Source organism: Eptesicus fuscus, chromosome 5, assembly GCF_027574615.1.
Source record: "Eptesicus fuscus isolate TK198812 chromosome 5, DD_ASM_mEF_20220401, whole genome shotgun sequence".
Classification (NCBI taxonomy): domain Eukaryota; kingdom Metazoa; phylum Chordata; class Mammalia; order Chiroptera; family Vespertilionidae; genus Eptesicus; species Eptesicus fuscus.
In genome coordinates, this window is record NC_072477.1 from 72,987,443 (window position 1) to 73,011,449 (window position 24,007).

At 47.7% G+C, this 24,007-nt stretch overlaps 1 protein-coding gene across 1 annotated transcript in view; it reads left to right on the forward strand.

Moving 5' to 3' along the window:
• Positions 1 to 24,007, forward strand: part of RYR3 (ryanodine receptor 3) — a 393,437-nt gene that overhangs the window by 166,290 nt on the left and 203,140 nt on the right. The window contains exons 22-29 of the mRNA XM_054715636.1: positions 1,938 to 2,154; positions 5,774 to 5,878; positions 8,161 to 8,264; positions 9,497 to 9,580; positions 11,226 to 11,385; positions 14,739 to 14,886; positions 15,669 to 15,874; positions 16,443 to 16,617. Of these exons, the coding sequence (XP_054571611.1) occupies positions 1,938 to 2,154; positions 5,774 to 5,878; positions 8,161 to 8,264; positions 9,497 to 9,580; positions 11,226 to 11,385; positions 14,739 to 14,886; positions 15,669 to 15,874; positions 16,443 to 16,617 (1,199 nt within the window). The remainder of the gene's footprint in view (positions 1 to 1,937; positions 2,155 to 5,773; positions 5,879 to 8,160; positions 8,265 to 9,496; positions 9,581 to 11,225; positions 11,386 to 14,738; positions 14,887 to 15,668; positions 15,875 to 16,442; positions 16,618 to 24,007) is intronic.

Consider the following 24,007-nt stretch of genomic DNA (forward strand, 5'->3'; position numbering starts at 1 on the left):
TGACTCCTCTTGCAAGGCTGCCCTGCCAGGATGTTTCAGGTGAAGGAAGTGAGGCCTAGTGGAGAGTTTTGCTGGGTCGCAGTCCTTCCTCTATGTACCTCACCTCGCTTCACACAATATGCCCACTCCATCAGCAATCCCTAACATTCCTAATTCCCTCCCCCTAAAGTGGGATCGCGCTGCTTGTTTCCATGTTGGCCATCATCACCCCAGTCCAAACCCACCCTCATCTCTCACTGTGACTAGATGGGTGTCAGGTGCCTGCAATTGCCTCCAAATTGTTCCCCAGGCCTGTCTACATAGAGCAACTTGAAAATTTTTATCTTTTCTTAAAATCCCTCAGAAGTTTCTCCTGGAAGAAAATCTCAACTCCTTCTCATGGCTCACAGACCCTGCCTGATCTAGCCCTGCCACCTCCCACCTCATCTTCTGCCCCTCGGGCGCTCCATGTTCTCACCATACCACCTCTACCCAAGCTCTGTCTACCTCGGGGCCTTTGCACATGTTTTTTTCTGCCTGGAATGCTATTCCTCCAGATTTTGAACTCATTATCTTCCCCTTCAGCCTAAGGGTTAACTTATATGTCTCCTCCTCAGAGATGCCTTCCTTGACTCCAATCTAGGAGCAACTCTCTTCCCCAACTTATTTTGTCTCCCTTTTTATTCCCTCACTGGATGTCTCCCAATAAGAAATTAGACCTGTTTGTCTAGTTGGATGCCTACTCTGTGCTTTGTTCAGTGCTAAATCCTTAGTGTGGAGAACACTGCAAAAATCCCAGGAGCTCAGTAAATGGTGGTTAAGTGGAGGGGGTGAGCGTTGTGTGCAGATGCTATGTGTATGGATTGATTTCTCCTGTGTGAAATTATTGTTGACCCTGCAGGGCTGCACACCTTACCATGTTTTCATTACTTAAAACTTCAGTCACATTTCCCCATCAATTTAACATGATTGCAGTTGACTTGGAAAAGCTGTATTTCTAGTTGCTAACTTAGGAGCATGTGAATATCATTTTGAAATGGTTCACTTTCACCCTTTCCTCCTTGGGATCCAACCCTAATGCTGACCTAACCTATAGATCTGGGGCTGAAATTCAGCCAGAATGCTGAATTAAAATATTGAAAAAGATTCAGCACATGGTAATTAGTGCCTGCCATTACTATGAGCCCCCAACTGTCCTTCCTCCTTCCTTTGGAGGTCCCTCCAGGCACCGGTGAAGGGAGCCAGGGAATCTGGCTTGGAGACCAGCAGGGTGGTTGTGCCCCTAAGAAAAGCACTAGGACTCTAATAAGCAAACGTTTTGTTCCCATTTGGCCTCTCTGGCCGCGTCTACCTGAGGATGTTTCCTCAGAGTCGCCCTCATATGGCTGCTTTGGAGAACTGCAGCTTCTGCAGTGTATCATTTCTATTAATGTTGCCTGGCATGTATACCATTTGTGTTTAATACTCTGGTGCTACTAAATCCTTTGCCTTCGTATAAAAATAAGAATTTCCTATTTTCCTCAGGTACTTATATCGTCCTTCCTTTCATTGATGTGTGACTAATCTCCCTCAGATTAAAAGACTTAAAGTTCTCATGCACTGATTCCAATCTTATTTTTAGAGAATAATATCATCATCCCTGTTACTCTTTTTAATACTCTAGTGATAATGTGTGTAGTAATGATTTATCTACTAGAGTATAGATTTTTTTTACTCTAGTGATATTAACAGTCAAACTAACTTTTAAGAACGTGGCTGACATGGTCAACTAAGGACCACACTCAGTCCTCTGTCCACTGCTTTTGTTTCACACTTTAGGATGTTTGCTGTGCTGAGTCTGAATCCAGTCACTTCCCACAAAATAACTTGGGTGTAGGGGAAACTGAGCTTGAATTTGTGCGTATTTGGACTGGGATATTTTTTAACCTCTCTCTTCTTGGTCTCTCCAAATGACACAGAGTACGTTTCCTGATGGGTGGACGTCATGGGGAATTTAAGTTTCTGCCTCCCTCTGGCTATGCCCCTTGCTATGAAGCCTTGCTTCCAAAAGAAAAGATGAGACTGGAGCCTGTCAAAGAATATAAACGTGACACTGAAGGAATTAGAGATCTGTTGGGAACCACCCAGTTCCTCTCCCAGGCTTCTTTCACCCCATGCCCCATAGACACCAGTCAGGTAGGTTCAATCTGCCAACAAGAGACAACCCACGAGGATGAGGTAATAGGGCTACATCATTCTTTCTCTGTTGTCTATAGAATTGTCATAGAATGTGAACCATTGTTATTCTTCATGTTTCCACCATAGGCGTAGATTGAGCTCTTTAAGGATTTCTCAACTAATGGACAAGTTAGGCACTTGCTACTCACAAGGCACTGTACTAGGCTCTGTGATGCATAGGCAGAACTGTTTTGGTATTATCTGGGAATTCACAACCAAGTTGAAGAACTAAAAAGTGAATGTATTACTTTTTAAAGTCTAAATGTTTTAACTGCAAAATTAAGAGTATGCACAAGGAAATGCTAGACACACTTTCAGCAAGAGTGGTTTCAGAGTCTGTGTAAAGAGGATAGAATTCAATCAGAGCCCTCAATAAGCTTAAATGGGGATGGGGTGAATTCACAGGAGTTGGATAAGTAAGGGACTAGAAGTAAAAACTCAACTAGGGACAGGTGGTAATGAGTACTAGTATTCCCATGTGGCTGGATGCTGGGAAGAAGAGAAGTATATAGGAAAATAGTTGGAAATAAAACTGAAAGAAATGGGAGAGAGAAGGGCTTTAAAAGTGCTGATAAATGGACATTTTTTCCCCTTCTAAGGTCTATATTTTGAGAAAGATGGGTTCACATGTTATGATAAAGGGCATAAACGGCTTTCAGTATTTCTTATAAACCAGTGCTACTCAAATCATTTTTCTAGACGTTAGAGAAAATACATGAAAAGGGAATTTGTTTTTGAGGTGCTTGGGTTAATGGTCTGGAGGCATAAAGCTCTTTTGGTGTGTAGAAGGTCTCAGCACACATTTTTTCATATAATTCGTATGACACTGTTACATTCAGTGTGTGCACATGCTCATGAGTTTTCTTCTCACGTCCTGTAGCTCATAATTGTGAGGTCCCATAGAACAGGACCTGTAGCATTTCTTCACCTGCTTCACAGAGCCTAGTACAGCACCTAGTACAGTAGTTGGAGTTGAGAATGTACTAGTAGATGGGAAACTATGGAGTCTGTGAGGGTGATCTTAGGACTCCATCATCTGGTTCTGGTTCCTGGCTATTCTAGACAAGAAGTTTGAGGACCAAAGAACCTAATTAGCTTTTCTGTGTACACAAGGCTACTAGTGCCCAAGTTCGAGAAGAACATGAACAGGAGCATGACTCCTGCTTCTCTGTGCTGCCCTTCTTACTAAATTACCAGATCAGTGTGTGTTACTCAGAAAAGGCTTATTGGAACAAATGGGGCCTCTCAAAGATATTTTAAAAGTGAGGGGAAGTTTTGATGAGGGAGGAGAAGAGGGCTTGACCAAAGAGTGAGAAGAGTTTCTAAACATGCAGAATTGAACATTTGGAAATCAAAGAACAGAGGTAGATCCACAAGCCAGAAAGGTACTGCCAGGACCCAAAGGTGAATTGGTATGGACCCTGTGTCTAGGGAAATGTGGCTGGGAAATAAAATAACAGGGAAGCTCTCGTTGGAAAGGTACAATTTATTACCTGGAAGGAGACCTTGTCATTTATTAGAATCTACCATCCTGTGAAATTATTGTCAAAGGAGAAGTTAAATACAAGGCACTCACACATAGTCAACTCCATTCTCCCTGGGGCACATTAACCAATATGCCGATTAAGTATCGCTAACTAGAGCCCTGTGGTTACACAGGAACAGTGCCCAGTGCTTGAACCACCCACAGCCCCTGAAGAGAAAGGAGCCCAGCTCGGAGCAACCCAGCCCCCAGACCTCTAGGAGGCAGTTATAAAGCCAGTGTTACTCCGTCCTAGGTAGTCACCAGCTGAGGTCACTGACATTGTGATCTGGGTTATATGTGGAGGCCTCTTTCCACATTTTCTTCTTTCACCGAAGCATGTGGTTCCTCCGATGTGCAAATCTACTTCCAGACTATAATCAGTTAAAGGAGCACTTGGTTTAAAAAGATTATCTTAGTTAACCAGTAAAATCCAAATACAGTTGTAATTTGTTTTATTATTGTAGTAGTAAACTAAAACTAAAATGGGGGCCTAAGAGAAACTACTTGGGCGGGGCCCACAGTTTGTAACCTCAGTGGAGAGACAAGCAAAGTTCCAGGAAAACACAGAGAAACTCTCCCTGAAGGTAATTGTGGAAGACTTCCCAAAGGTGGTGACATTTGAGCTAAATTCAGAAGGATAAATATTGAGGATGTCTGTGTTAAAACCAGAGCTGGACAGCAGTTAAATTGGTAAAAACAAATTTTACTTCGAGTCTATTGCAATAAGGGGAAAGGAACTCCAGCACAGAGCTGGGTCAATTCTGAATACAGCGAGAACAAATGGGGATTTACAGCCAAGGAGCAGGTTGAGGGGTAGGGCCTGGGGTGGTCAATGATGGTCATTTACTAAGAGGAAATATCAGGGGTTGGATGGATTCTTGCCAACCTGATCTACTAGGATTCTAGCTGAAGGCAGGTGGGAGTGATCTGCCACCTGGGAAATGGTGGGGGATGAAGAAATCATCAGATATGGAAGGTGATCAGATAACAAGAGTAGTAGATTCTCATTAAACTGATTGAGCATGATTCTAAAACTAGGGTCTTGAAGGCAAGGCCAAGGACGGAGCCTAGTCAAAAAAGGGCTCAGAAGTACCTGTCTAGAGTTTGGTCAAGGAAAGAGTCTTTGTCATTTGTGTATCATGGTGAGTATAAGGTAAAGGTTGCATATGCAAGGGCACCAAACTGTGGAATAGTGTGACCTTTTGGAAGAATTTCAAGAAGTTTGGAAAGGATGTGTTTGGGAGGACCGTGATGAGAGAACTAAAGAAACACACTTAGTTAAGACATATAGTCTATGTCTTAGGAGTGCCAAGGAACACTTGGAGACATGCAGGAAGAATGTGTTTTAATGTGGTTTTGTTTTTATAGACTCATCACTCTGGCCAGAGTATGCAGTATAGATTGATGGGAAGGACCCATCATGAGGCTCTTACAGTGGTCCAGGGAGAAAATAATGAGGTGGATTGATGTAGAGGAAAGAACCCTTCAGAAATATGCTTAGTGAATAAACATGACATATTTTATGACTGATTAGGCAGGGGAGGTGGGTGGGGGAACAGATAATGCCAAGAGGGAAGACACTAAGATGACTTCCAGGCTTAAAGCAATGGTGAAGCCCTTTAGCAAAAAGAGGAGGGGGGGAAAAACAGGAAGAGAAAAGGGTTTAAAAGGAAAAATAATGAATTTATCTTTGAATAACATATTGAGTTCACTTTGGTGGGAAAATCCTGTAGGCAGTTGGAACAATGGGTCTGAACTTCAGGAGAGACCGTGACTGGAGATGTACTTACTTGGGAGTACCCATTACGGGGAGGTGAGATCTCCCAGGGAGAAAGCATGGAGAGGGGATATATGGCCCAGGGAAGCATTCACAGGTGAAGAACACGCAAAGAAGACTGAGAGGAGACGGGCAGAGAGGAAGCCAAGAGAGGAAAGAATCCTGGGTTACATGTAGTAAGTCAACTAGAACACCTGATCCATAGAGATATTATGGTAGATTTAGTACAGTTGACTCTGTAGTTCTGACTTCACACTTGTTCCTTTTCCTTTTAGGTGGTTTTGCCGCCTCACCTAGAGAAGATCCGAGACAGACTGGCTGAAAATATCCACGAGCTTTGGGGAATGAACAAAATAGAGCTTGGCTGGACTTTTGGCAAGGTACGGCTTCCAGCGGCCAGGCCGAGGTGGATGGTTGGATTGCCTTGTTACCTGGAAGGGTTCCCCAAAGACTTGAATGAGGAAGGGAGCCTCTTGCGCTAAAACTCGCTCCTGACTACCACCTGTCTAGCTGCCGCTGTGTTCAGCAGCAGGCTTGTTTGGTCATTGGTTTAGTATTGTCAGGAGTGCTGGGAAGGCCAGCTCTGCACAGACAAAACCAGGAACCTACTTCCCTTTTTACTGCCAAATGATGGTTTCCTTTATCAGGGAACAGCGAGTGAGGTCCATTCTCAGCACCTTTGAGAGCCCTGTCATCTCCCTTTCCTTTTAGGAAAGTGGTCCTCTCTGCATGGGTGATAAAAAGCTGATTCATTGTCTTGAATCAGAATCTGTTTAATATGGTTTTCAGACGTATCACTTAGATTAATGGACACTCAGAGGAGGTTAAGGAGCCTCTTTCAACGAGAAAGCTTTTTTCACTGAGGCTGAAAATTGATTTTGTTCTGTGATTTGTAAGGTCATGTCTGAGGCAGAAGTACTAGTATAGGTGAGTTCTGAAGCTTCCTGTGACCCTGAGAGTCTCAAATTATGCATGGTTCAGCTTAGTTACTGTGAGGGGTCCTGCACTCTAGCACGTATGTTGGTATAGCTACCATGAAATATTCTCCTTGAATCTAACCACCTCTCTGCTGTATGCTCTTATAACACCATAAACCTCTCCTGTAGAGAACTATGCACAATTGCAACTGTACCTTTATTTCTATTACTAGGGGCCTAGTGCATGAATTTATGTACCTTTAAAAGAACTGTGGGCCGCGAGGCTGCAGTGGTCACAGGGACGGGTCTCGGCCCATTCTCCACAACCCCACCTGGCCCCTCCCACCATGGCCCCCAGTACCTTGTCTGCCAGCAGCCCTTCTCCTGCCACCGCCACTCCCACACACTGACACTGATGGTGCCGGCCCTGCTAGCACCTACTGACAGCGCCAAGCTATTGGGGCCAGCACCATCAGTGAATGCAAGTGGCGGCTGCTGCCCCAATTTCCCCTCAGGAGCAGGGGGAGGTGGAGAAGCCCTGAGGGGTGATCAGGGCCAGCAGTTGCTGCTCGCACCTGCTGATGGCACCAAGCAATCGGGGCCAGTGCCAGGCGCCAGCAGCGGGTGCAAGCGGCAGCTCCAGTGCCAGCAGTGGGTACAAGTGGGGCCAGTGCCAGCAGCAGGTGCAAGCGCTGGGCGGGAGCAAAGAATTTTTAGTAACCACCAGAGGCTTGCCCAGATCACAGTGACCGGTGCCCAACCTTGGTCTGACGCCCCCACTCACCTGCACCATTCCACCACGGCCGATGCCCACCATGTTCTTAGCATACCCCCTGGTGGTCAGTGCATGTCATAGCAACCGGTTGTTCAGTTGTTCAGTTGTTCCACCGTTTGGTATATTTGCATATTAGCCTTTTATTATATAGGATTATTTTATTGCATCCTGCCCCATTAGACTGTATCTACTCATGGGGCTAGATCCCAGCTCATCATTGAACTCCTAGCTTCTAGCTCATTACCTACCACATAGCAGACACTCAACAAATATTTGTTGAATGAATGAAGTAATTCATTAACTAAATCAGTAGCCATAGGCCATACGTTGCTACTGGACACTTGAAATGTGACTGGTCTGAATTGAGATGCACTGTAAGAATAACAAATGCCAGATTTTGAAGATGTACTATGAAAAATAATATAAAATATCTGATAAATTATCTCATATTAATTACTTTTAAAATGGCAATATGATGGATATATTGGGTTAAATACATCATTCATATTAATTTCACCTGTTTCTTCTTTTCTAATATGACTACTAGAAAATCTGAAATCACAAGTGTGGTGCACCTTTGTGGCTGACCTTGTATTGCTATTGGACAGCACTGGTCCAGCTTCTGTAGTCCTTCATGACCTGAAGAATGCTGCCGTTAAGTAGCATGGCAGTTCCATGAATTCGGCCAGGCAGGAGCATGGCTACCATGTGTAAAATTGCTTCTCTGGAAAAGTATGTTCTGAATGCAGATACCTGGCTAGAAACAAATGCACAGAGCACAAGCCACTGGCAGCTCGGGGACTGAATCATTTACTAGAGAGAAGATCATCTATTTGCCTATCAGCAAATAGCTGTCTTTGCCTTGCCTGATAGAGATTACCTGGGCTATGTTTCACACTGTGTCTTTTTCTGTTTTCCAAGGCAGTGCCAGCTGTCGAACTTAAATTATATTCTTTATGTTGTCACCTAGATACGGGATGACAATAAAAGGCAACACCCCTGCCTTGTGGAGTTTTCAAAGCTTCCTGAAACTGAGAAGAATTATAACCTGCAAATGTCAACTGAAACCTTAAAGTGAGTGTTCAGTGGAATTGAATTTGGACTAAACAGTGAGTGGATGACTTAAGGCCGTATAACTAAATTTCAAAGACATGTCTTTTGCCTGGAAAACCTGACCCATTCTGATAAATTAGAGGGTGATTATTCATGCCACAAAAGGATTTAGAGTGAATGACACATCCACCATTGTTATTTAGCATATATATTTCTTTAGAGGCCATTTGCTATTTGCCAGAGAGAGGGAAAATGTAGGAAAAAAACAAAACCAGAATCAAAGCACCAACTGCTTTTTGTAGTTAGGTTAAATCAGGAAAAAAATATAAGGTGCTTCTAAAAACCAATGAGAAAACATGGTTTGATTCACTAAAATTCAATATAAAAACCAAAATCTGTGATCCCACCCATGATTAAAAGCCTAATTCAGACTTTATATTTTTTAGCCCAAGTTGGTATCTCCCAACTTGAATTTCTTTTGGTGCTTGTTAACTGTTCTCTGTGTATTGTATTTCTGTTCTCTAGTTGTCAGGGGAAAACATTTTAACCCTTTGCACTCGCTTGCTTTTTTCTCGAGCTGCTACCGATGCTAACCGTGTCAAGTCACACTAGACATCCGAGTGCAAAAGGTTAACACTGTGGTTTGTTGGCATAACAATGCTGGGTCATCGTGCCTTGCCAGGGGCTCATATATGTGATGTCTTCAGTCACCCTGAGGCTTCCTCACAGTGACTAGTGCAGCTCAAGGCTCTGCATGGGGAGTGCTCAGTCAATACTCGCTGACTCCAGAATTGCCATTATGATCCTATCTGTTCCCTGGAATCAGAGAAGCAGGATACAATTCTAATTCAAATTTGTAAACTCAAAAATGTCTCAAAGTGGGATTATGAACCAACTTTTTAAATATTCTTATGCTTACTATCATCTAAATCTGGAGTTGGCAAACTATGGCCCATGGGCCAATCTGACTGGCCACTAATTTTTATAAATAAAGTTTTATTGTAACAAAGCCAAGTTCATTGGTTTGCCTATTGTCCATGGCTGCTTTCAGGCTCTAGACTGGCAGAGTTGAGTAACAGACACATGACCCACAAAGCCTAAACATTTACTATAGCCCTTTACAGAAAAGCTTTGGTAAGCCAGTGGTCTAAATGAATGACAGCTGTCTGCTTTTATCAACTGGGATGTGGGACAGGGTTCTGGCTATCCTATATTTGCAGCTAAGCCTAATCTTTCCCTCTGGTTCATCACAGAACCCTCCTGGCCTTGGGGTGTCACATCGCTCATGTTAACCCAGCTGCTGAAGAGGATCTCAAGAAGGTCAAACTGTCCAAAAAGTAGGTGATTGCTTTTAATGGTCCAAGACTTCAATGCTTCAGTCTGGTTTTCAAACTGGGAGGATGGGAGGCCCATGCACGAAGACAGATGACAGCCCCGGGTACTGCTAGTACCAGGTCAGGGTGGCTCCTCCAGTTCCTCAGGCTGCACAGAAACCCCCAGACAGGAGCCTGCGAAAGTACAAGTGTTTCCAGCCTTTCCCTTTTTCTGTTCCTTCTGCCCAGATCTACACTACTATTGTTAGTTTTGAGCCAAGACATGCAGCACTCTCTGCTGGATGTGTTGCCTTTGGTCTATAAATAGCAGTTGGCACAGGACCCTGAAAATGGTTGGTAGCCACAGCAAGGATCCACTGCTCTCACATTGGGCCAGCCTTCTAAATTCTTTGTGAAAATGGGCGTCTCTGCCAAGATTTAATTTGGCCCCTAACTCTGGATGTGCCCTACTCTTCCTCTCTCCTGTACATTCAGAGTCACATGGGCTCACACATTCAGACACATGGCTCAGGGGCACATGCACTGGCTCGCTTGCATGCCCTCCTTCATATGCCAGACTTGGATGCTCACACATTCACACAGGTGTCATAATTAGTTACGGAGCCAGGGCATTGCCAGGATTAATCAAATGCTTCTCTTCCCCTTCTTCCCTGTTAAACTCCCAAGCTCCTCTCTCAGAGCCTGAGAGCAGCACATCTAAGAGGCAGCAGCAGGAGGAGCAGTCTGCTGGCCCAGGCTACAGGAGTCAGTGTCCAGCAATCAATGCATATTGGCTAGCTCATGATCAGGCATCTTGAAAAGGTGGAGGAAAGGCAGTATCTTATGCCTACAATAGACCCTGAATCTCACCCTGCTTAGAAGTTCCTGTGTAGTGTGAGCCTTGGTCTACAAGTCATCACCTATAGGTTCTGGCCCTGGTCTGGGCATTCATTGATCCTGAAGCCATGGGCACCTCTGGACTCACATTTCCAGGTCGCCATGAGCATCTGCTCCTCTGAGAGTCACTCTACAGTGACTGTCCTCTGCATTCACACATGCATCTACCTGGACTCATACTGCTTTTTCTCATCTTCACGTCACCTTTAAAGTAAAGACATTTGAGGCTGTGACTCCTGGACCAGACACCTAACCACTAAGGTCACTTCAAGATCAAAGATTCTCTAGTGCCATGATTTTTTTTTAATTCCCAAAGTAAAGGTTTAACTTTCCAAGACTGAACAGTCATTCTCTGCTGATTTATAAGAAACCATTGGCTCAAGGTCCTGTCCTTGCTGATATGGTTAGAACCTTTTGTGTTTTAAAGTAGGATGGAAGAGCTTCTGGTGGTGTTACAGCATGCTAAATGTGCCCAATATTTGTAGGGCAATATGTGTTTCATTACAAATAAGGATGGATTTGCACTGACCATCCACTTTCCTCAGCAGTCTCCTTTGAGTCTGTGACACACACTGACTAAAATGATGGCGGATGAGGGGCTTCATCGATTGACTTGAAATAGAATTGAGCTATCCATTCAGCCACAGGATAGAGGCTGTGACTGGAACCCTGTTTTCAGAGTTTTCTTACCGTGTGCTATTGATCTAAAATCTGGAATGGGGGAGTCATACAGATCTGTTCAAAATATAATTTTTTTTCTGTTTACTTGTAGCTACATCATGTCTAATGGCTATAAACCAGCCCCTTTGGATTTGTCTGATGTGAAGCTATTACCTTCTCAGGAAATCTTAGTGGATAAGCTTGCAGAAAATGCACATAATGTCTGGGCAAAAGACAGAATAAAACAAGGATGGACCTATGGCATTCAACAGGTGAGAAGTGCTGGGTCAGGCCTGCTGGTAAAGTTAGGAGATGTGATCCTCCATCAACATGCCATTATTTTGGTGGGTGTTAGATTGGAAAATGGCCACTTCCCTTGCATTCTGTCCTCCCTGCCTCAACTCATTCATTATTTATAGAATCTTGGGCCTGGACAGTCTTCATAATCATCACAGTGATATTAACTCCCAGCACAATTCCAATTTTGTAGAAGGACAGCCTTACTTTCTTTTATTAGTCTGGTTTACTTGTGATTGTGTTGCCCTTGTGTGTGTGTGTCCACTGGCTGCATCTGCCTTCATCCCCTCCCTGTCTAGCTGCATGCCTTGTGGAGGATTGAGCTTTCATGCCCTCTCCAAGGCTCTCACAAATCAACATCACAGCTCAGCAGTATTTCTGGAATGGTCTCACATATCTACCACTGAGAGTGAAAAGGAGGGGACACTAAAGCAGGAGAGGGGCAAACCAGCCTTCCCAGAATCATGTGCCCCCCTTCCTTCAGTTCATCAGTCCAAGATTCCTGGGCAGCCAGGATTCTTAGCTTGAGCAGGAGGCAGTCTAAGAGCCAGGGTGCAGCAAGGAATTAGGAAGAGTTTAGAGCCAGATTTCAGCTCCAAACCATCTGGCACACTCTCTTCTTGAAATGCTTCCTTCCTCTTGGTAAATACCAGGATTAGAGTCAGGGAAGTTTAGGGATAGCTGTGTGTACTCATTTTCATTCATATCTGAGTCTCTGAACCTACACATGTGTAGAAGCAAGAAGACCACTATGAAAGGAACCATGGTAGGGAGGGAATTGGAGGGCTCAAAGAGCATGTCAGGAAGCATATCCTACATTATAATAGAGAAACATGCAAATTGACCGCACCTCCGCTATGCCCATGATTGGGCCTGCCAGAGGCTGGGGGCGGGACTCCGGGTGGCCTAACTGGCCATTGAGAAAACCAAGATGGCGGCGCCAAATCCTCTTAGTTCCGGGGGTCCTGGTGAGTGATGGCAACCCTAGAGGGGCGTGGTATGCACGGCCAGCAGCCTCCCGGGGGTCCCAGGTTCAATGGCGACCCGGGGGGCGTGGCCGGGCACGGCCAGCAGCCTCCCGGGGGTCCCAGGTTCAATGGCAACCGGGGGGGCGTGGCCGGGCACGGCCAGCAGCCTCCCAGGGGTACCGGGACCCATCGAGACGGGGGGGGGGGGGGCCGGGCCGGGCACGGCCAGCAGCCTCCCGGGGGTACGGGACCCATCGCGACCCGGGGGGGCGTGGCCGGGCACGGCCAGCAGCCTCCCTGGGGTCCCAGGTTCAATGGCCACCCGGGGGCGTGGCCGGGCAAGGCCAGCAGCCTCCAGGGGGTCCCAGGTTCAATGGCCACCCGGGGGGCGTGGCCGGGCACGGCCAGCAGCCTCCCGGGGGTCCCAGGTTCAATGGCGACCCGGGGGGCGTGGCCGGGCACGGCCAGCAGCCTCCAGGGGGGCCCGGGACCCATCGCGACCCGGGGGGGCGTGGCCGGGCACGGCCAGCAGCCTCCAGGGGGGCCGGGACCCATCGCGACCCGGGGGGGCGTGTCCGGGCACGGCCAGCAGCCTCCAGGGGGGGCCGGGACCCATCGCGACCCGGGGGGGCGTGGCCGGGCACGGCCAGCAGCCTCCAGGGTGGCCCGAGACCCATCTCGACCCGGGGGGGCGTGGCCGGGCACGGCCAGCAGCCTCCTTGGTGTCCCGGGACCCATCGTGACCCGGGGGGGCGTGGCCGGGCACGGCCAGCAGCCTCCAGGGGGGCCCGGGACCCATCGCGACCCGAGGGGGCGTGGCCGGGCACGGCCAGTAGCCTCCAGGGGGGCCCGGGACCCATCGCGACGGGGGGGGGGGGGGGGGGGGGGGGGGGGGGCGTGGCCGGGCACGGCCAGCAGCCTCCCGGGGGTCCCAGGTTCAATGGCAACCCGGGGGGCGTGGCCGGGCACGGCCAGCAGCCTCCAGGGGGGCCCGGGACCCATCGCGACCCGGGGGGGCGTGGCCGGGCACGGCCAGCAGCCTCCAGGGGGGCCCGGGACCCATCGCGACGGGGGGGGGGGGGGGGGGGGGGGGGGCGTGGCCGGGCACGGCCAGCAGCCTCCCGGGGGTCCCAGGTTCAATGGCAACCCGGGGGGCGTGGCCGGGCACGGCCAGCAGCCTCCAGGGGGGCCCGGGACCCATCGCGACCCGGGGGGGCGTGGCCGGGCACGGCCAGCAGCCTCCAGGGGGGCCCGGGACCCATCGCGACCGGGGGGGGGGCGTGGCCGGGCACGGCCAGCAGCCTCCAGGGGTCCCGGGACCCATCGCGACCCGGGGGGGCGTGGCCCGGCACGGCCAGCAGCCTCCAGGGGGGCCCGGGACCCATCGCGACCCGGGGGGGGCGTGGCCCGGCACGGCCAGCAGCCTCCAGGGGGGCCCGGGACCCATCGCGACCCGGGGGTGCGTGGCCGGGCACGGCCAGCAGCCTCCAGGGGGGCCCGGGACCCATCGCGACCCGGGGGGGCGTGGCCGGGCACGGCCAGCAGCCTCCCGGGGGGCCCGGGACCCATCGCGACCCGGGGGGGCTTGGCCGGGCACGGCCAGCAGCCGCCCGGGGTCCCGGGACCCATCGCGACCCCGGTGGCGTGGCCGGGCACAGCCAGCAGCCTCCCTGGGGTACCGGGACCCATCGCGACCCGGGGGGCGTGGCCGGCCCAGCCAGCCGCTCCAGGGGTGATGTCCCTGGGCAATGGCCACCCTCGCCTAAATGGCTGGTGCTGAGAGGGATCAATGGGGCCAGTGGAAGGAGCAGGTGGTAGTTGACCACCGAGGCCATCTGCAGCAGCCGGATGCAGAGCTGGGGTCCACGTTCTCCAGGTTGGCCTCCGTGGGGCCCGAGTCGCACCCATAGTAGCTGAGTGGGCATGCTGGCATAGTAGCCCCAGCATGAGGCCAGCTTCCCAAGCCAGGCTGCGGAGGGAGGGAGGGCCTCTGGGCTGGGAGCACTCCCCCACCCCAGTGGACAGGGCACAGAGAGCAAGCAGCAGAGAGCTACTAGAGGTGGTGGGTGTGGTGGCCTGGCTTCCAAGAGGCTGGCTTCAGCTGCTGTGGCCTGCGCTGAGGTGGCTGGTGGTGGGGGCAACTGCATGGGCGCATCCGAGGCTGGGGCACTGGGAGACGTGGGACTGCAGCCCAGAAAGCGAGAGTAAATATGTTCATTGTTAAATATCCCAGCACTGGGAGAAGAGCTGGTAGACTCACAAGGAAGAAGGGACTGTTGCTGGGAATGTGTGCGTGGGCCAAGCTATTTGTAAAGACAGAATGTATTTTCTCCAAACCTTTTTTCTCTGGCCTTGCCTAGGATTTGAAGAACAAAAGAAATCCCCGCCTGGTGCCATATGCATTACTGGATGAGCGTACCAAGAAGTCAAACAGGGACAGCCTTCGCGAAGCTGTCCGGACATTCATTGGCTATGGCTATAACATCGAGCCATCAGACCAGGAACTAGGTAATGAGTGGAGATTGCTCATTCTGGCCACAATTTAACTTAGCATGTCCTCTTCTGGGGAAATGCTACCTTTGAGTAGGTCTAACTTGTACCATTAAAAATGATACTGGTGCTGAAGAGCACTCAACTAAATGGGGTATTTTAAGAAGCAGGGTGATGGATGGGGAAACCATGTTTGATAATAAAACATTGTCCCATTGACAGATATGTCTGTGATGAGCACATCTATGACCCAGTCCCACAGGGAGTAAATTATCCTCCAGCATAGCTGAGCTTTTCAGGTTATTTGGTCACAAAACCTTCATTTCTTTTATTTTCCAAACATGTGACTATCAGCTTACTTTTAGACCAGGTAATCTCATCCCTAAATGAAATTCTCTCACTGATTTAAATCACCAGCTTATAATTTATGACCATGTCATTGTCATCCCATACCCCAGGATGTGCCAGGTCACTGGAGCAGTATTTCAAGTGGTTACAGGGATGGGTTTGGGGTAAGACAGACCTGGGTTCAAATCCTTGCTCTTCTTGATTTATTGGCTCTGTGACATTGAACAAGTGATTTATTAACCTCTCTGAGTCTCAGTTTTTCCTCTGTAAAATGATATTATGCAAATGATGATTATTATAGTATGAACAGAATATTATATTAAATAGTGGGAGATCTATCATCAGTCTTTGTTGTTTTCAAATTCTTTCAGGGAATGCTACCTAATTAATAAAGTTTTGTGTTTTCTCTCTCTCCCTTCTGCACCCCCAACTCCCCTTCCTTCTCATGATAGCTGACCCAGCTGTGGAGAAAGTCAGCATAGACAAGATCCGATTCTTCCGGGTAGAGAGGTCTTATGCAGTGAGATCTGGAAAGTGGTATTTTGAGTTTGAGGTGGTGACCGGAGGAGACATGCGTGTGGGCTGGGCCAGACCAGGCTGTCGGCCTGATGTTGAGCTGGGGGCTGATGATCAAGCCTTTGTGTTTGAAGGCAGCAGGGTGAGTCTGGACAGTGTCCACACATCCTCAGTCCAAGTTTTTTCTTTCTCCAAACACTTCACTGGAAGTTGGAAGTACTGAGTGTCTGGGTCTCTGGCTTCAAAATCAGTGGCCACCACCACTGATTAATTTAAACCACTATTAGATTATTACCTAGTGATTATCATTTTGCTCTTTGCTCTAGTGAAGGGGAGGACTATACACCCAAGTTCTTTCTGTAATCACCTGCACATCTGCCCTGGTCCCTCACCCCAGTGCCTCTACTTCAGAGGAGGTTCACAGAACACTATGCAGCCAGTATCTGGGAAAGTCTTACCACTTTGCCTTAGAGGGAGGCCTGCTTATTGTCATAGCTGACTAGGTATTGGGAAACTTGGGCCACCTTTTCTGATGAGCCTTATGTATCTCAGTTTCATGCATCTGTAAGATAGATCACTCCTCCCTGTGATTTGGCCCTGGTAGAGAAGTGAGTGCTTTGTAGAAACCAGGTACCACTACCAGTTAGGAGAAATTGCTTCTTTGGTCATTTCTCTAGCATTACTCAGAGCTCTGGGGTCTTGTCTCCTAGGGCCAGCGTTGGCATCAAGGGAGTGGGTATTTTGGACGTACCTGGCAGCCAGGAGATGTGGTTGGATGTATGATTAACCTGGATGATGCTTCAATGATCTTCACACTGAATGGGGAACTGCTGATCACCAACAAAGGCTCAGAACTTGCCTTCGCAGATTACGAGATTGAGAATGGTAAATCGACCACCTTTCCCTTCATTCCAACTCCATGAGTTGTAGGAAAATCCAGGGAGAGCTGGGTGAGCTCGTCTACCTTCTTATTTAGGGTGCACTGTCTTTTGCATATTTGAAACCCCGCTGGTGAAAACTAGCCTTTATACTATCATTATTGAAGAAATCAAGATAAATAATGAAGATAGTTGGTATGTACAGCAAAACTATAAGTACTACTAGTAAACTTCCAGGTAGATTGAGTAAGAAGCTTTCCTCTAATTCCCTGATCTGCACCTTGGCAGTTTAAATTTCCCCAGGGTGCCTAGTGTTACAGAGGGAATGCTAATTGCATGTGGACTAATGTCCCTGGCAGAGTAAAAAAGTCAGTGAATTAAAGAATTATCCTTTTATTCTGATTTAAATTGTCAGTCTGCATGTTTGTGTAATTCAACTTGATGCTTTGATGAGAACCATTGAAACACTAACGTTCAACTTAGCTGTTCCCTTGAATGAAATACAATTTATTTTGAAAATCAAACATGCTGGGAAGCCCGAGCACAGTGGCATTTATTAATGTCCATCAATAGACCACAATCAGAGCAGTACTTTAGACACACAAAGGAGCAATTGACGCTCTGATTTCCTGTCTACAGGGCTTCATTGTGTACAAAAGTCGTTGGCACATAGGAGAAGGAGCACTGGACCGAGAGGCAGCTGACTCCCTCCTAACAAGCTGTGTCTTGGCTTAACTGCTCTGGGCTTCACTCTATCCATCCAGATCAGAGAATAAGAGGACAGACCCCCCCAGTTACAACATCCTCACCAGATATAAAATCCTACAGCAATGACTTACTGCCCGCTGAGTGCACACCGCTGCTGTGCCCACACCGGTGTTGTGCCACTCTCTGCTGCTTCCTTACAGACAAGGAGAGTGGCTGAGAGGAAAAGAGGCTGCTCTGGGTCAGGGGACCTGAGCTCTCCTCCTGCCTCTGCTGTTCCCCACCTATGGCATCTCGGACTTGATTTAACACCTGTGCATCTCATTTCCCCCTCTAAAATGATTAGGGCTCCTGGGTAGTTCTAAATGTCTAAGACATTTCAAAAAGAAATAGTCCCTACTGACAAAGCTAAAAAATATAAGACTGCATAGGCAAGAGTGGCAGAAATATATGAAACTGTATACATAATAATATAAATATTTCTTATTTACAGAATGCTTTTAGCTTTATAAGTCACTTTTTACAGATACCTGTTGTTGACCACATTCATATCCAATTGTACCCTTAAAGAGCTTTAAAGGTTCTTCTGAGAGCGACATATTTGGAGAAATGAAAGGGTTGTAAGTCAATGTATTTTCCTAGAAAGACAGGATGGCTAAAGCCAGATGGGGTCATATTTTAATGCCTTCTGAAAGGTTTAAAATAAGAGTTCTAATGAAAGAATCCTATTTTTTGGAAATGTGTGGGAAAGCAAGGCCTGTGGGCTGGTTCAGAGGCAAAGGGGAGGAAATGTGTAGGTGGGTGAGGGCAATGTAGATGAGACCTCTTCTGACACTGCTCTAAGGAAACAGATATTTACCCAGCAACTCCCCACCCCACCACCCTACCCCCGACAGGCAGTGGAAGAAAATGAAACACTAGGAGGTTCAGGCTCCTCCCTGAGGAAAGGAGCTCCCTGGGGTAGGAGGAGCCCAAAGACAGGAGACTTTTTCCTGGCTCTCCTGTGCGTGAACGGGGGAGATTGACTAATTGGGAGACTTTGACTCAACATAAGGATGAGCTAAGAATCCTGGCTGTTGTGCAGGGTTAAGAGAACTTTGTAAGTCCAAAGCCTTGCTACTCCAATGTGGTCTGCTTGTTAGAAATGCAGACTCTCAGGCCCCACCAGACCTACCGGACCAGAAACTGCACTCAGCCAGGAGGCTCTGGTTTGTACACACATTAAAACTGAGAAGCAGTGGTCTACAGCACTCAGAACTGCAAGTGGTGCCTGTCCGAAAGAATTCATTTTCCAGTTGTAAAAATAAATAAGATGCGCTCTTCTGGGGACGGTGTGTGTCTACAGATGTCCAGAATGGTCCTGCATTTGATATGGCATCCATCGGAGGCTGCCCCACAATACAGCCTTGAACAAAGTGAGGCTGACCTGACCCCTGGTAATAGAATGGTTTACCTTTATACCAAGAAGATTAGGAAAGAACCAAAGTCTGTATATGGCGTGTGCCTGGGTCGACTTCTCAGAGTTCGTGCTGTGGGACCTAAAGTTCTAATGAGATTGTCTAAGAAGAAAAACCGTGTCCGCAGGGCCAGTGGTGCACCCTTGTGTGCTAAAGGTGTCAGCGACAGGATCAAGTGTGCTTTCCTTAGTGAGGAGCAGAAAATCATTGTGAATGTGTTGAAGACACAAGCGCAGAATCAGAAAGCTAATTTTCTTTTAAAAGAAGAAGCTTTTGCCCTAGCCCAGTGTCGCCAAACTGTGGCTCGCGAGCCACACGCGGCTCTTTGGCCCCTGAGTGTGGCTCTTCCACAACATACCACGGCCTGGGTGAGTCTATTTTGAAGAAGTGGCGTTAGAAGAAGTTTAAGTTTAAAAAATTTGGCTCTCAAAAGAAATTTCAGTCGTTGTACTGTTGATATTTGGCTCTGTTGACTAATGAGTTTGCCCACCACTGCCCTAGCCAGTTATGCTCAGTGGATAGAGCATCAGCCCACAGACTGAAGGGTCTTGGGTTCGATTCCAGTCAACCCTCTGTTGCAGGCTCCTTCCTTGGCCCCCGTGGGGCACATGCGGGAGGCAACTAATCAATGTGTCTCTTTTACATTGATGTTTCTCTCTGTGTGTCTCTACCCCTCCCCTCCACTCTTTCTAAAAATCAATGGGGCGGGCGGGGGGGGCGCTTTTCTTGAGTAATTAAAAACAAAATAAATAAACAAGATAAAAAAAATAATGCAAAGCCATAGGTTATGAATGACTAACACAAAATGAAAATTCTATAGGAATGGGATTGGCACTGAGCATTAAAGAATCTGAGGTGTCTACCTCTCGGGGGAAGGGTACTCCACTCAGAGGACATAACTAGAGAATGGCTGTGGACTCAGGAAACTGCAGGAAAGGGCAGGACAGTTTGGAAGATTTGCATGTGGAATTTATGGAAGACGAAGCTGGAAAGACAGACAAGGTGCAGATTTCAGCCTCAAATACCAAGACTCCATCTTTTCATTCAAGATAATTTTATCATCTAATGTGGGCCAAGCACCCTTGGACTTCCCTCTCTAAGACATGGGGGGCGGGGCCGCTATAGGGTTTGAGCAGAGGAATACTATAAAATAGGAGGATGTATTAGGATAGCTCTGCTTTTAGAGATCATCTGTTGTAATGAAAAAGATGTCTCATAGGCTTTGTGTGTGCGGGGACATGATTTGACCTTCAGAATAACAACAAAGTCTATTACTAGGAAGTGGTTTTAGAATAGAATTGTATTATGTTAACACATTATACTGTAGTATCATATTGCACTTTAATAACAGAGACAAGATAATTGGAAGGATCTTTCAGTTAGCTCTATGATGGCTCAGGAAGGGCCGTTGAAAAGGAGTCTGCATGCTATTCTTTGATAACAATAGCACAGCGGCCTAGAATAATCATACAACATCTCTCTGTTTGCTGTATAAAGTGGAAAGAGGCAGCAGTTCTCACCTTGAGCTGCTAGGAAAAGCATCTGTTGCAGGAAAAACACAATGCTTTGTGCATTCTAGCCCCCATAAAGCAAAATCCCCTCTGTGTTTGTGTTCTGGTCACCAGCTTCCTGGCCTTGATTTGGGCCATTATCCCAGCGGGAGTTGTGCTGTGGGAAGTTTTTATTCCTTTGAGAGAAGGAATGGGGGCAGACATTAAAATTCATGGCTGTTTTCCTCTCTGGGTTATTTATAAGTCCTTATCTCCATCCTCTTCTGCATCGTAGATGATATACTCTTATCTGCCTCATTAGAGTTTTTCTAATCATTGTTCCTGACCCCATCCCTGGCCTGGACCAACACAGCTCTTAATGTTGTCACCTGAAGGCATCTGGAAGCTCAGCAGCTCCCATGGCGAAACCTTTGCTATTAGCCTTCTCTTTTATTCCATTTAAAGGGAAGGAAGATAAAATCCTGATCATCCTGCCAGACCTCAGAATGTAACGTCTGGAAGAGGCTTTCGTGCCAGTCTCCTGTCCGGCCTCTCTGCCACCACTCCCCTGGGGGACATCCTGCTCCTGCTGCAGCTTTGGGGTCTGAGGGGCAGCCTCCTGCGCTGTTCCTGCCATCAGCCTGTCGGGATTTAATAGCTCCCCCAATTCTGCTGGCGGCTCTTCCATAGGCAGCAGATGAAATGTCCTTGCCAGAAGTGTCACTGCCACTGCACACAAACATGTTGGTACCAAGGGTCCCCTGCCATTCTTTCTGTTGATGGGTGCCATGCTTCAGAGAGTGGCTGTGGCAGGGCAAACATGCCTTTTGTTTCCTGTGTTTTCCGCAAGGCTTGTGGCAAACAGTGCTGTCCCTCAAATCTGTTTCCGTGAAGCTTAGTGGGAAATGAAAAGTATTGGGTAATACATGTACTGTTGGGCTGAGACACCAGAAACGCCCCAGGAATGGTCTGGACAGTCATCTAACCACTTCTCTCCAAGATCTGTTTTTCCATAAGTGGTAGTGATTTGCTCTCATGTCTTTCATCAAATTGAAATGGGTTAAAAGTGATTCGGGGCTTGGATTTTCTAGAGAACTGGTTTCCTTCCAAGCTCCTGAGTTATAAAAAGATGACTTCCTGGCTACCCCTCTCCCTAGTCACGAAGTCAGTATGAAGCCTGTGATACAAAGTGTATCAGAAGCTGGGATCATCCCTAGGACTCAAGCACAGGTGTTCCTGCCATTCCCTTCCTGGAATAAGAAGTCTATACAAATCTTGGTTCAAGGTAATGCCATCTGCAAATTTTCTTCTCACACCTCTTCGAAAAGGGAGGGGTATTTCTGTCTGCCTTTAGTTGTCCATCTTGCTTCTCCTATCTCATTTGCAGCTGTGGTTTAAGTGCTTAGAAGAGTCAGTGCTCATAGTACTGCCCCAGGGCCTTACCAAATGGAACTTCTTTATCCAGGTCAACTCCAGGGAGCCACGTGGCCAGCTGTGACGGCCCTTTGCTTCTAAGCTGTCTGCTGTCTTCAGGCCTAGGTCTCGTGGTCATGGATCTCAGGCTGCCTGCTCTATAGGCACACTGGGCAAAGACATGACACGTAGGAAAATCGCTTGAAAAGGGAAGGAAGACCTAATCACAAATCAAGTCATTGTGGATAAGAATTAGAAAACTTCACTCCCCACTGCCTGCTCTGGACAGTGCTTCAGGCTGACTTGTCCATGTGCTGGCTCTGCAGCTTCCTAGGTGACAGGCCTCCAGCGAGTCATTTGACCTGCTAAGCCTTAGTTTCTGCATCTGTAAAATGGGGCTAATAATGAGATAAACCTATAGAGCCATAAACCCAGTGCTTAGAAAGTACTTGATAAATATTATCTATTGTGATTTATTGTCATTGTTCCCCTTTTCTATCATGAAGAGTTATAAAGGTACATAAAGTGTTAATGCCTCAAATAAATAAGTTGTAGATATGGGTAGATCATTCATTGGAGCCCCTCCACCAGGTGAAGGGAGCTGATCTAATATAGCTGGTTATCAAGTATTTTGCCCCAGGAGGAAGTGCTGGTGCCTTGTAAAGATTTGTCTCTGCTCTCAGTCCTTTCTAGGTTCTCTCTTTTCTGACTTAAGGTCTGAATGTAGCTTCTCTGCTGCAGCTTTAAAGAGCTGTCCCAGCTGTACCCACTTAGCCCCCAGGAAGTACCCACACTCTTTCCCTCCCATTGCTTTCACCTCTTTGACTCCTGTTCCCACACCTCTTCTTGGGCTGTGTTGCGCTCTCCCCTGTAAAGAGGGCTCCCGCCTTGTAGGGACCACACTTTACTCTGTAATGAGCGCAGCTCCCTGCCCTGGCACAGAACTGCTGTTTGCATTATGTCCCTATAATGTTTACTCCCGCTCTTGCGCACTGACTGGCAGCTAGGCTACGAGTCAGAGGGTGTTGGATCTTGTCCTGTGTTGTCACTTGCCCTTCTCATGACCCTGGTCAAGTCCATTACCTCCTCAAGTGTGCAGTTTTATCCCCAGTAGAGTGCTGTTTCTTCTACTCATGGCCTAGAGATGATGAGGAGCCCAAGCTGTAGAAAAAAGGCCCCATGCTAATATTACCTTCCTTCCCTTCTGCATACACCTTACATTGTTCGCCTGACTGTGACTAGGGAGTTATTCGTATTCAGAAGTCCTCATCTCTGTTTCTTCCCACTCAGGCTTTTACACCTGATGCTCACTTATTGCCCCATTCACGTTAATAGACAAGAAAAGAAAAGAGAGATTTTCTTAAGACATCCTATCTCTGCTCACATCGGGCTGAAACACTTTATGATCATGGCTCCAGGTGGTGGTAGTCTCCTGCCCCCATCTAAGACCAAAGCACTGTCTTGGGAGTAGGGGTTGATTCTCCTCTAGTCCATTTGCCATTTTCATATCCATAAGCTCCATGGGATCAGGGCAGTTTCTTCTCCCTCCTTCACATCTTCTCATAGCATATTGCCAGGCCTCTATCCCATCAGGGACAAGAATTTCGCCAACAAGCATCCTTACTTCACAGTGGAGTCAGATTGCCAAAGGTCCCTTATGTATAAAAATCTCTGTCCATAGAAAGGAGATGGTTTCACCTATCAGACCCCCTAGTGCAACAATGCCAGGAGCACAGCAGTGCCTGGGAGGGTGTGTGAATGGTGCGAGTCTGATTGGCCTGTCCATCTACCTTCCTGAGGGCCATGGCCACCACCTACTCTCAGTCCTTGGTGGCCCTGAGAGGACAATCTCTATATAGACATCAACCTCACTCTGCTCGGATTGCAGTGAAGCTCTCTTCATTTAGAAATGACTTACACAGTATTAAATAGTGTCCTGAACAAGTTCATCATTTCTGAAAGCAACCAACTTCGCTTGTGAGGGATTTACTTCTCACTCACTTCACTGATTTACATAGAACTCTGTGGCTTAGATAACAGCGTATAAGCACCCGTGCTCCGAGGAGCGCATTTTGGCCCCGGTCTCTACAATGGAAATGGAACTGCTCTTACTGTTGAATATAAATGCTAACAAAATCGGCTTTTAAATTTCCCCTTAAATAAACATCCCTGTCCTAGCAGGGACGCCAATTTCCTTCTGTGGGGCTCTAGCCCCTGGGTCAGCCACCAGCCTCAGAGCCCTTCCTCCCCTCTGAGCACTCTTGGTCGCCTGCCTCCCACGTCCTCCCAAACCCGGGCTAATGAGTGCTTTCCCGGCTCTGCTGATTTATTG